At 34.5% G+C, this 13939-nt stretch overlaps 2 protein-coding genes across 2 annotated transcripts; one reads left to right on the top strand and one right to left on the bottom strand.

The window, feature by feature from the left end:
* Window positions 1–10: 10 nt before the first annotated feature.
* On the top strand, window positions 11–3809 carry LOC139489464 (proliferating cell nuclear antigen-like). The gene is made up of 6 exons (XM_071275860.1): window positions 11–446; window positions 1500–1597; window positions 1993–2060; window positions 2378–2522; window positions 3094–3267; window positions 3665–3809. The coding sequence occupies exons 1-6, from the start codon at window positions 226–228 to the stop codon at window positions 3742–3744; spliced, it is 786 nt and encodes a 261-aa protein (XP_071131961.1). The 5' UTR covers window positions 11–225; the 3' UTR covers window positions 3745–3809.
* A 5351-nt stretch (window positions 3810–9160) lies between these two features.
* Window positions 9161–10996, bottom strand: LOC139489409 (uncharacterized). The gene has a single exon (XM_071275727.1). The coding sequence runs from the start codon at window positions 10994–10996 to the stop codon at window positions 9161–9163; it is 1836 nt and encodes a 611-aa protein (XP_071131828.1).
* Window positions 10997–13939: the final 2943 nt, after the last annotated feature.

Below are 13939 nucleotides of genomic sequence, written 5' to 3'. Positions count from 1 at the left end.
CAATAAAATCGAAGCAAAATCAGGTTCCCGCCATTTGCTATTTTAGCGCGAGTTACTCAATAATGCTGACGAGCTTGATGTGAAAGGAGGTGAAATACAAGTATCCGAGTAGTATTGGCAACAAAGAGACAGTGTTTTTTGTACACAATTATTTATTCTTTGTGATAACATTTAAGTTATTCGTTGACAACTTGTTTTTTTTCTTTGTTTTTAACTATTTCCAAAATGTTTGAAGCAAGATTAGTACAAGGTTCTTTGTTGAAGAAGGTTTTAGAAGCCGTGAAAGACTTGCTTAGTGAAGCCATTTTTGACTGTAGTAGTACGGGAATAGCATTACAAGCTATGGACAGTTCTCATGTCAGTTTAGTATCTTTAAATATCAGAAGTGATGGATTTGAAACCTACAGATGCGACAGAAATTTATCAATGGGAATGAATCTGGCAACGTAAGTATCGTCTAAAATTATATTTCTTTTGCAATGTTAAAATTTTATGTTTCATTTGAAATGTAGTAGAAGATGCTAAAAAATTATAATTAAAGGTTTGTAAATTATATAATTAGGAAGGTTTTATCTTTACAATGCAAAAAGGAATCTATGACAATTTCATATAGTTAGTCCAAATAATTATGACGTCTTGAAAGGCTATTATAATTTTTGGAAATTGACGCCTTACTTCGTTCAAGACGTCATAATTATTTGGACTATCATATAGTAAGAGTTGGTCCCGAAGCTCTTAAAGATTCTTATATTTCTTGACTATTTGCGGACCATAATGATTTAAACGTCTTTAAAGGCAATTTTATTTTAACGCCACCGCTTGGCCCTTGTCGTTTTCGTCACATACCACTAAGGCCATGTATTAAAAACAAAATTGAAAAGCTATTTAATTTATTTATCTTTTGTAACCTTAGAAATAATTTTTTTATTACTCTTTTATTGTAATGTTTATTGAAATCTATTAAAAAAAACTTGTTAAGGGGAAATTGAATTTTGAGAATTCCCATATATATTAAAATTTAAAGCGAAAAAAGTAGTATAAATCCGAAAAATTGATGAACTGGAAAATATTAGGACAATGCCAATGGGACTAAGGAGAGTGTTGTGTGTATTGATTTCATTATGTCCCATCAGGGGCCTTTAATTCATAATTGGATAATTAGGAGACTCCGTCTTTACAATTATCTAATTATAAACACACCTGTATACAATATATTGAAGCAAAGCAATTTTATTATCTATTTTAATAAGATTATTTGGCACTGCCACACAACTGAGATGAGGGGTAGATATTGTTTTTATCTACATGTACTTTAATTTAGACCACATTCTATCAACCACTTTTATATATACTTCTTCTGAACATTTGTTTTCATTTGTAAAGAAGATTGAAGGCACCAACATAAATAGAGATCTTTTAAGTGTTTGTCTTTAAACTTTTTATTAAAACAAGGATTATTTGTAATTTCACACAAATAAAATGTATTCATCTTTTTTCAGCATGTCAAAAATACTTAAATGTGCAGGCAATGATGATGTGATTACTATGAAGGCCAGCGACAATGCAGATACTGTCACATTTATGTTTGAATCTCAAAGTAAGTATTACAAGTTACAAAATGTTTCGTATAATCATTCTTGTTGTGAACTATTTTGATCATGACAGCTTTAAATATTAAACAATTGTTCCGGAAAAAGGAAGATAACTCAAATTTAGAATGTTGAAAATAAAATTGTTTTTATATAAATAAGGTCGTTAGTTTTCTCATTTGAATTGTTTTACATGGTCATTTCGGGCCCTTTTATAGCAGACTATGCAGTATGGGCTTTGTTCATTGTTGAAGGCCGTACAGTGATCTGTAGTTTATTTCTGTGTCTTTTTGGTCTCGTTGGCAATCATACCACATCTTCTTTCTTGTATTATTATACATGCTTAATTTATTTATTTTTGTAATATGCAGTATTCCTAATGGCTTTACTGTTCTAATTTTAGATAATGAAAAAGTTTCTGATTATGAAATGAAACTGTTGGACATTGATGCTGAACAGTTAGGAATTCCAGTAAGTATTTTAATAACCGAGGAAATGGAAGAAAGTATTTTATTTATACAAGACCAGACCTGGACTGATTGAAAAAATTATTTGGAAGATTTACATGTAACGTATGAAAATCTTGCATGATGTTAACCATTGAAAACCACCAAAATGTCATGTTCTAAATAGTACTTCTGTTATGTTTATGAATTATATCTACAGGGTAATAAATCGACTGATCATCAATTTTGTTAATAACTTGGTAACAGCATCATTCAAATGCAGAATGTTAATGGCAAGGATTTTCAATGTGTCTTTTTAAGCAATGTATGTAATTATTTTAGGACACAGAATACAGCAGTGTTGTTAAACTGCCATCGGGAGAATTCCAGAGAATATGTAGAGATTTGAGTCAGTTTGGAGACTCGGTTGTGATATGCTGTACTAAAGAAGGTGTTAAATTTTCAACAAGTGGAGACACTGGATCAGGTAAGGTAGAATTCTGTTGCAATATTGGAACACTGTTTCAAACATTGCAAAAGATCCAGAAACCAGTTATGATGAATTGAAGATACAATGTACATTTATAAGAATTTAGGTATCGGTTCACTGATAAAAGTAAAAACATGCGTTTTATAAATTGTTATTTGGATGGAGAGATGTCTCATTGGGACGTATACCACATCTTCCTATATCCAATTAAAAATTATAGAAGAATAGGACAGAAATTTAAGGTTTTGAATCATGACAGAAATAGTTAAGAAATGCTGTGATTTACACCAAAAAAAAAACCCAACTATTCACATACATTTAATTAAACCAAGGTTTGAATATGTGGGTTGCATAAATGTTTCAAATGAACATTAGAATTTATGGGATACCCTTGCCGACTAAAATTGGTATCCAAACAATAACAAATCCACAGTATATTTTGAGTTTGTTCTGAAGTTCTGACATATTTTGGCCGTGACGTCTTTCAGTAATTTTCCATGGAAAAATCCCACATGATTTTGTTGGTCAACTTTGTTAATAATAATTAAATGAAATGATTATATTTTAGGGAACATAAAATTGGCACAGAACTCTAGCTCAGACAAAGAAGAGGAAGCAGTCATCATTGAAATGAATCAAGCAGTCTCTCTAACCTTTGCATTGCGTTATTTGAATTACTTTGCCAAGGCAACTCCATTATCACCACAAGTCTGTTTGTCAATGTCCCAGGATGTCCCATTAGGTAGGTGGACAATTCAATATATTTTCAGTGTATCCCAAACTGTCTGACCGACAAAATGTCAGACAAAAAACATTCGGACGAAGAGAAATTTTAAGATATTTTGGTTGAATATATAGAAGAGTTTAAAATTCTGTTTAGGTGAGACAAACCCTTAAACAGTTTGGTACAGACTTTTTTGAAATGGTATTTATGGATGTATGGTTTAGTCTTGATCTGTCTAGAACACATTTAAAAAGCAGTGTTTTTGAAAATAGTTTGTTTTTACAGTGTAATAGAAAGAAAAAAAAGAAAAAAAATATCGGATCAGCATTTTTGCCATCTATATTTAATTTTACAATTCATAAATTCATTCATCTTCATGAAATACTTAATATAATAATTGTACTTTATTTTTCAGTTGTCGAGTACAAGATAGCAGACATGGGCTTTCTCAAATATTACCTGGCACCAAAAATTGAAGAACAGGATGAAAATTAGAAAACAATTACAAACACATATGAATGAAATTTTGCATAAATTATTATATAAATGTACAGGTCAAACTGTTTGTCTTCATTTGTTTGAAACCTACTTAAATTGTAAGCATGATGTTGGGGTGTAGACATGTTGACTCGAAAAGGGGTATTTGCTGCAAAATTCAAACTTCTTTTTATTTGATTTCTAACGTATTTTAGTAAGATATAAATCAATCAGATCAAGCTTAGCTTTATTCAAGGACCTGAAATGTTCAATTCTACTTCCTGAAGATATTCCAGGATCCTCTGGACAGATGGGTTCATACCTTTTAATGTTGTGTTTTCAGATCCTAGTAGAGAAAGCTTAGAGATTTACCTAGGTATAAAAAAATTTAGTTGGCCAAATCACTCATTGAAATGTTTGCTCAATTGTTTCACTTTTCAAGTTGTCCTATAAAACATGAGAATCTTATCAGGAGTCTGAGCATCTAATTATTCTTGCACTTGGTGTTGTTTGATTTTGAAAGTGCATTAAACCAAGTGCTCTGTATCCATTAGTCAAACCAACTATGATCTATTAAGAATAGTTTTACCAAAACAGCTGTGATGTATCCAGAAAAGTCCACCAATACAGCTGTGATGTATCCAGAAAATTCTACCAACACATCTGTGATGTATCCAGAAAAGTCTACCAATACAGCTGTGATGTATCCAGAAAATTCTACCAACACAGCTGTGATGTATCCAGGAAAGTCTACCAACACAACTGTGATGTATCCAGTAAAGTTTTAGTAGTTGAGGTTGATGAGATCATCAAACTGGTTATGATGTGTTGTGTTTTATCATATCACAGCCAGCTTTGATGAGCTTATCTTCCATCAAATCAGCAGGATCAATGATGTGGAATGCAGTTTCAGCCGCCTTGTCTTGCAATGTGGTAATTTTTATACGATCGCAAAAATTGAAAAATTTTTGGTCATATATTGGTATGACGTTGGCGTCGTCCGAATACTTTTAGTTTTTGCACTCTAACTTAAGTAAAAGTGAATAGAAATATATGAAATTTAAACACAAGGTTTATGACCACAAAAGAAAGGTTGGTATTGATTTTGGGAGTTGAGGTCCGAACAGTTAAGGAATTAGAGGCCAAAAAGGGGCCCAAATAAGCATTTTTCTTGGTTTTTGCACCATAACTTTGGTATACGTATATAGAAATCTATGAAATTTAAACACAAGGATTATGACCATAAAAGGAAGGTAGGGATTAATTTTGGGAGTTTTGGATCCCAACAGTTTAGGAATAAGGGGCCCAAAGGGTCCAAAATTAAACTTTGATATAAAAAAAAATTGAGTAATTGGGGGTTCTTTGATATAAAAAAAATTGAGTAATTGGGGTTCTTTGATATGCCGAATCTAATTGTGTATGTAGATTCTTAATTTTTGGTCCCATTTTCAAGTTGGTCTACATTAAGGTCCAAAGGGTCCAAAATTAAACTTAGTTTGATTGTGACAAAAATCAAAATCCTTGGGGTTCTTTGATAAGCCAAATCTAAAAATGTACTTAGATTTTTTATTATTGGCCCAGTTTTCAAGTTGGTCCAAATCGGGGTCCAAAATTAAACTTTGTTTGATTTCATCAAAAATTGAATAATTGGGGTTCTTTGATATGCTGAATCTAAACATGTACTTAGATTTTTGATTATGGGCCCAGTTTTCAAGTTGGTCCAAATCAGAAACCAAAATTATTATATCAAGTATTGTGCATAATAGCAAGAAATCTTTAATTGCACAGTATTGTGCAATAGCAAGTATTTTCAATTGGAGTTGTCTTTCTTTGTCCAGAATAGTAGTTGAATCAATTTAAATCAATATACAATGTATATTCACTTTTACTACCAACTGATAAATTAAAACAATCTTTACCATTCAGTGATAACAAGCACTTTTTTTACATTTTAATATTTTATGATGTATTTAAATGAGTAGTTATTGTTGCAAACTCCATTAGAAATTTGAGATTGGTTTTGGAATAAAGGAAAGGGGGATGTGAAAAAAAAATTGGGGAGGGGGGGTTCAATTTTTCTCATTTCAGATTTCATAAATAAAAAGAATTTCTTGAAACATTTTTTTAAGAGGATTAATATTCAACAGCATAGTGGATTGCTCAAAGGCAAAACAAAATTTTTAAGTTCATAAGACCACATTCATTCTGTGTCCGAAACCTATGCTGTGTCAACTATTTAATCACAATCCAAATTTAGAGCTGAATCGCAGCTTGAATGTTGTCCATACTTGCCCCAACCTCTGCGGTCGTATAAAGCTGCGCCCTGCAGAGCATCTGGTTTTACAGTTGCTTAAAGACCTGCATGTGCCTGCTGCCAGTCCTAGATTGGATGAATTGCTGTTTTTTACCGTGTCGTACAATATCTAAAGGGCAAGTCGCATACCGTTAAAAAAAGTAAGGCATTTATGAATTGAGGATTTTTAGGTTGAGTTTGTGCCACCACTTTGTTACCGACTTTGTCTTGTAAAAATGGTTATACAAGGGTCCATAAATCAACATTGCGACCACAGCTTAAAATAGATCATGGGGTCAGCACTGCAGTTGGCATTGGGGCTACTTTATTGTAACAGCACCTATTAGATTTGAAAGCATGGTACTGAAAGGAACTTTTTTTTTTCCAACTTCCTATTGCTCAATAGTAATTAGTATGATTGGCGAATAGGTCTCTTTGCGATCGCTTCAAACATTCACCATTTCAGGACCAAAAAAAAGCATTTCCATCACTTAAAAATAGGGGGAGGGATATTTTTTCTTTACATATTTGTAGGGGAACCACTTTCTACATGATTTTCAAACTTTTCCATTTCTTTGGTAAGACTTAGTTTTACTGGCGTCCAAGTCCCAAAGTTGGTTTCCGTTCAAGTTTGCCTCCACCAATTGATGTGAAACTTTTTCATGTTTATTACCATATAACACTGATCAACTTTGAATTGTGGCGGTGTTACTTCTAAAGTTAGAGTTGTTTGTTAACCCATGGAACAATTACTGAATTTTTGTTTCTTCTCTCACTAGAGCCTCAACCAAATAGTAAAAGGTTTATACACAATAAATATTACCACAAAACAAAGATCTAATGCAAACTTTGAAGAGTCACTTTTACCGTTCTTCAGTTGTGACCTAAAATGTCAAGTGAGTTTTTCTCATCACTTGGCGTCTGTCGTTAACTTTAACAAAAAATTTCCTCTGAAACTACTGGACCAAACTTGGCCACAATCATCATTTGGGTATCTAGTTAAAAAAGGTGTCTAATGACCCGACCAACCAAGATGGAGCAAATCTGACAAGGTGTAAAATTGTTAATAAGGTAGAGATCTATCTGTTCTGAACTTTTCCGACACATCAGACAATCCGTTGGTGGGTTGCTGCCCCTGAATTGGTAATTTTGAGGAAATTTTGCAGTTTTTGGTTATCTTGAATATTATTGTAGAAAGAGATTTAACTGTAAACAGCATTTATGTTCAGCAAAGTAAGATCTACAAATAAGTCAATATGACCCCATAAGGAGTTATTGCCCTTTATTTAAAGTCAAATTTACCAATTTTCCGTAAATTTTGTAATCTTTTACAAGTCTTCTCCTGAAACAATTGAGACAAATTTAATCGAACTTTGTCACAATCCTTGCACTAACCACATTTAGTCTACTTCTAGTATCTTTGCCGATTTCAGCTTGATACGACCGTAGAGGTCGTACCCTTAACAGGGGATTCTTATGATCCCGGATCCCGCTTACACTATGTTCCTAAGCAATTCTCATTTTTTGTAATTTCCCGTGTCCCGCTAGACGTCATTTACCGTTTTCCCGGCACAATAATTTGACTTTCACGTGTCTTGATCTTGATAGGTTTACGGTGAAACATCCAAGGATATTAATACACCGCGCGTGCGTCAAGTAATTTACTTTAGTTGGACCCCCCTTACAATTTCAAGGTTTTAGCTGGTTCTTCTGCTGTCTGAATTTTGGTGAAGATATCCGGTGGTAGTAGGTTCCAATCTTTAATGGTATTTGGGATAAAACTGTATTTTAACGTGTCTGTTTTTGCTTGAAGTCGGAGGAAATGTTGACTGCATGTTCTTAGTTGTACGGGATGGTTTTTTCAGTTGGTCAGATGGTAAGTTTGATTGACCATGTATATTCTTGCAGAAAAGAATTAATCTGTTTTGTGTACGACGGTCTTTCAGTGAGGGTAATTGTAGCTGATCTAAAATCGCTGTCATACTTCCTGGTTCGTAATCAGTGTAGTTTGATGTTATAAACCTAGCCGCTCTTTTCTGTACATTTTCCAGTTGGTCTTGGAGATATAGTTGATGTGGGTCCCAGGCAGTGCTTGCATATTCTAGGACAGGTCGTATCAGTCCTTTATAGGCCTGGAGTTGAACTTCAAGTGGACATGCGGATAGATTTCTTTTTAGTAAACCTAATGTCCTGTAAGATTTATTGCATATCTCCTCTATGTGCTTACCCCAGTGTAGATCATTCGTGATGTTAACTCCTAGATATTTTATTGATGTTAGAAATTGGAGTTCCGTATTTTTCAAGGTGTATTTAAATGATGTTGTTTTCTTCTTGCGACTCAATGTCATCATGTTGCATTTAACTGGTTGAAATCTCATTCCCCAATCTGTCGCCCAGTTACCTAGGGTATCAATATCCTTCTGTAGTTCAGCACAGTCATCTTCAGTATTAATTTCTCTGTAGCATACACAGTCGTCTGCAAACAGCCTAATTTCTGATGTTACGTTATCTGCTATGTCGTTGATATGGACCAGAAATAGGATTGGACCAAGAACCGTTCCTTGAGGAACTCCTGATAGGACTGATGATGTTTCCGATTTAACTCCGTTTACTATCACACACTGAGATCTTTTAGATAGAAAAGCGTCAATCCAATTTAAGATGTTTTTGGGCACGCCATATTTGTGAAGTTTACTTTTTAAGAGCTCGTGCGGTACGGTGTCAAAAGCTTTTTCAAAATCCAAAATAAATATATCTGTTTGTTTCCTTTTATCAATAGCAGTTGCCCAGTCATGTATAACGTTGATAAGTTGGGTTTCACAGCTGTGTCTTCTTCTAAATGCATGTTGTCGGCTATTTAGGATGTTGTGTTTTTCAAAGTGCTGCATTAGGTTTGAGCAAATGATGTGTTCTAGTAATTTACAAGTGATACATGTTAGGGAAACTGGTCTGTAATTGCTTGGGATGGTTCTGTCGTTCTTTTTGAATAGTGGGCATATATTAGCATTTTTCCATTCGTCTGGGATGGTTCCTCTGTTGATGGATTGCTGGAAAAAGTGAGCCATTACCTCTGATATGTTAGGTGCCAGTTCTTCAAGTACTCTTGGATGTATACCATCAGGGCCCATCGCTTTTGATGCATTAATATTTTTTAGTATTTTTTTCTACACCCTTTGTTGTTACTATGATGTTTATCATTTTGTCTACAGGAGGAGTTTGGTATGGAACAGATTCATATTTTGTCTCTGTATATACACTTGTAAACTGAGTGTTCAATGCCTCAGCTTTTTGTTGGTCTGTATCGGCGGTCTTATTATCATGAGTCTTAAGTGGTGGTATTCCCTGTTTGTCTGCTTTCTGGTTGTTGATATATTTCCAAAAGGGTTTAGAGTCTTGTTTTATATCGCCTATTAAGTTGTTGACATAGTTGTTGTGGGCTAATTCAATTTCCTTGTTAATATTGCGTCTTAATTCTTGCCATTTTCGTTTTATTCTCATGCTGTTGTTTCTTTTATAGTTGGCATGTGTTCTGTTCTTTCGTTTTATCATGGTCTTGATGTTTTTATTTATCCATGGTATTGACTGTTTTCCTTTTAATATTTTAGTTGGTACATTTATTTTGGTGGTTCCTAGTATGAATTCTTTTATCATGATCCAGTTTTCTTCCACATTTCTGTTATTTTGATGGCCGTTGAAGTATTTGTCTCTGGTAAAGTCCCTTGAGTCATCTCTCATCTGATTGTAATTTCCTTTCGAGTATTGGTAGGAGGTCCTTTCTGGTCTTATTTTTCTTGGTATTGTGCATCGCAGAGTACCCATGACAATGTCGTGGTCGCTCAACCGATCAGGTGAGTGGATGTCTGTGAACTGCCCTGGTAATGTTGTTATTAAAAGGTCTAGTGTATTACTTTCCCTGGTTGGAAATAGGATGAGTTGTTCAGCACTAGCTTCATTTAGTATGTCTATCAATGCTTGGCCGTCACTACCATTAAGGCATGTGTTGGTATCTTTATTTAGCTTTGTCCGCCAATTTATTTTACGGTAGTTAAAATCAGCCAAGATGTGAATGCATGGTTGTTTGTTTGCTTTTCCTAGTTTCTTGATTTTATCCATTTGGTCCTTAAGAAGTTGTACTTGATCCAAAGGGGCATCAGGTGGTCTATACCAGCTTCCTATGTAATGCTGTTTTCCTTGCAATACTATTTTGCTCCAAATAGATTCTGATCCATTTTCGAGGATCTTCACAGGTGCTGAGTCAAGGTGTGTTTTGACGAGTAACATTGTGCCTCCCCCATTGCCTGTTCTGTCGTTGCGGTATATATCATAGCCCAATGTGTCTGGAATTAATTCATTGGTTGCAATGCTGTTATTGATTTTGGTCTCTTGCAGTGCTACTATGTCTGGGTTTTCCGTTTGTAAATATGCTTGCAGTTCAAGTTTTTTTCCTCTTAAACCATTGATGTTGATGGAAACCATTGTGATCTTACTGGTATAAATGTGTCTACTACATGTGTGTGTCTCTTTGTTGTTTCTGAGTGTATCAAATATATTGTTGATTTCTATGCCTGATGAAGTACTTGAGTATGATGTTGATAAGTTTGTTTCATCGCATAATGGACAAATCCATGTACAATTTGTTGCTTGTATGTTTTTATATTCATTATTTGGCACTATTGCACAGGAGTTATGAATCCATGTTTTACATCGGTCACATTCGATTGCTGGGTCACAGTTATGTATGTTGCCAGAGCAAATTCCGCATGGTGCAACGCAGTTTTGGCAGAACCATTGATCATTTGTGTTCTGTAATTTAGTGTACGTTGTGTTGTCAACCGATGTACAACGTGTATGTATCCATAAATCACATTCGTCACATTGTATTGCTTTGTCATTTCTTTTGACTAATTTACGACATATTCCGCAGCCGTTTTGAACAGGGCCTGGGTTTTGTTCAATTCCTGATATTATCAGTGTCATGCTTACAATAAAACGGCAATCCCGCGTCACGCTTAGACCCCAATGAGACCCACTTAACAGTTTTACACAAGTTTGGACAATTTATGCCAGGTTGATACTGTGAATTTGGATTGTTGTCAAATTTTTGACACGAAATACATGTCTTGTAAATGAGAAATGAGACATTTAATTAACAAGTATATTCTGATATCTAACATGTCATTGATCAGTGACTGCTTGGGAAAATACTCCCTGCATATGAGTAACCCATTAACTATGTGGTAAAAGGCTTTCTTGTAAGGTGTTCGTCTTGGCTAAGTTGACGTTATTTCGGTTTTGTCCATTTCTCGGACACTTGAGCAATAGGTTCTATGTAATATATTGTGTATGTAACGCTTGTTGGCAGTGATAGTCGTTTGCTTTCTGTCCTAGACACTGACAGTACTACAGCAGTAGAAGAACTTTCTAATGGTATATACCATCACGTTCATCAGAGTTCAAATGTCTCCAGTAAAAGAGACTGGATCGAGTGCTCGCATATTAAACCCAATCATTGGACTCGCTGGCGGATCTAGAAATTTTCATAAGTGGGGGCCCGCTCCAGTCATGCTTGAGTGATTCCCTATATAAGCAACCAATTTTTTTCACAAAAATATTAACAAAATTTCCTTCTAGATACTAGCTTTTGATCATAAACTAGGTTCTGTCCAAGTTTGGTACAAATTAAAAATAGTTGGAACTTTTCAACTAGTCGCTTTGTTCCGGTGGAACTTTTAAACCAGAAGAACAAAGTAACTATAGTTAATAAGTTCCTCCGGAACTTTTCGACTAGTTAGTTCTTTCTGCCCGGAACTTTCCAACGTCGGAACAAAAGAGCTTTTACATAATTGCCAATAAGACAACTCTCCGTGTAAACCAAATGACATGGTCACCAAACTAATATCTATAGCTCATCGTAGGGCCTTCAACAATTAGAAAAAGAGAAGATTCCGAAATGACCAATTCTGTTCTGTTCAGGTAATTTCCTCTGTTATATATCGGAGCACTCCCACTTGGGATATATGGTTTTAAAATATTTACAGATATTTACAGTGTGGTGGGGTGCTCAAGTTTAAAAAACTTTATATACAGGTAAAACTGAATTTTAAGAACAAGTGTTTACAGCTAAGTGCTATTTACATCATTTATGATTCTACCTAGGTTGGAGTTATTGATTTTAAAAACCGTTTTGATTCCTTTTCATGAGACATTTCCATCAAATGTTTATTAAATTAAAGGATTAAAATGTGAAAATCAAAGGATAAAAGGTAAAAATAAGTTGATCAAACAAAACAAAAAGTATGGGATTAAATTTTTGGCAGTATGGTAAAAAAAATAGCTTTTAAGAGATAAAGTTACCAATTAAAAAAAAAAATATCAGTAACTAAAAAAAAACTTTCATATATCGTAAAATTAGAGTAAAAGGTGAACTGCCAAGGTCTTGGCATATAATTAGATGTAAGCAGCTAATCTAGTCGTATCATCGTGTTTGCATTTTGGTGCGTTTCTTATGCATTTTGTGACAGAAATTTTGAGATTTGTTTTTCTATTTCTATCAGGTCATTTGCTTTTAGGTGGGATAGGCTAGTTGTTGATAGCTTTGAGCAGTGCAATATAATTTGAAGCACATCCTCTTTATAATTAGCTTTATCACCTTCCCCTTTGAACTCGGTTAAAGATAGAAATTTGTTCATCTGTTTTAGTCGAACACTCTCGAGAGACTCACATTCCAGCAGAAAGTGCTTAATGTCCTCCTCAGCTTTGGAACATGATAGCTCACATATTCTTGATATTTGATTTTTGCTAAATTTCGCTTTAGTTGTTTGTAGCATGTAGGTTCCAGTTATTAGCCTACTTTTGAATTCTGCTTTTCGAATGTCATTCTGATTGTTTCTGGCAGCTTTCCAGATATTATGTGGGTTTTCAGTAGGATTTTCTTGGATTGTCAAGTACTTAATGGTTGTTTTTATTAGGCATTCCTTTTTCCCGATATTTAACCAGTATATATTTATGGCTTTTTTCAGCATGTTTTTTCATTTGTATTTTGATGGCGGGTTTGCTAAAATTTCTTTTGGATTTGGCAGACTATTTATTTAAAATTTTATCTATTCTGTTTATGAGGGATTCTGTGAAGTCCTTTCCAATTTCAAGTTCCCACTGTAGGATTGTCTTTTCTTTTGCATTATCTAGCCGAGAGATTGTAAGGAATAATGATAGCATATTTCTGTCTTATATAGTTTCAACTGGTTCCGCTCCTAGGAGAATATAGAGAGCCGAGGTTGCAGTCCTTTCAGGTAGACTAAGGAATTGTCTAAATATTTTTCTCTGTAGTTTTTCCAGCTAGTATATATCAGCTTTTGTGCAGATTTGTACTTCCAGACCATAGAGATATCTTGGGACTACATATGTCTTCCAGATTTTGCAGAGTATAGCGGGCACATTCCTGTACGTGCATGTAGGCTAGATCCTAGAAGTGCATATATGTGTGTCTACCAGTTTTTAGCCTTTCATCAGTGTTTACTTTGCTTTTGACATTCCTTCTAATACCAAGATGTTTCAGCTTGTCTACTCTGTTGATTTGTTTCTCACCGAGGGTGTATGTTTTTATTGGTAGTTCTTTCCTTTTATGTACATAGGACTTCTGATTTTTCTGGGTTATTTTCACCATGTCTCTCTTTGTATGGAATTCAATAATGTTAAGCATTGCTTGTATATCCTGTGGTTCAGTCACCTAGTAGAGCAATGTCGTCCGCACCTATCTTTGTTCCGAGGTGACTGCCTGTGATTGCCTTTAGGATAGTGGTGTTATACATTTTGTACAGGAGAGTAGATAGTTTAGCTCCTTGACGTATTCCTTGTTGTATGTTGACATGTTGGGTTGTTTGGTCTTCCCATTCAACTTGCAGTGTCATATTGGTATAGATG

Source organism: Mytilus edulis, chromosome 9 (assembly GCF_963676685.1).
Source record: "Mytilus edulis chromosome 9, xbMytEdul2.2, whole genome shotgun sequence".
In the NCBI taxonomy this organism is placed as follows: Eukaryota; Metazoa; Mollusca; class Bivalvia; order Mytilida; family Mytilidae; genus Mytilus; species Mytilus edulis.
This window is presented reverse-complemented; position numbering and strand designations above follow the sequence as displayed.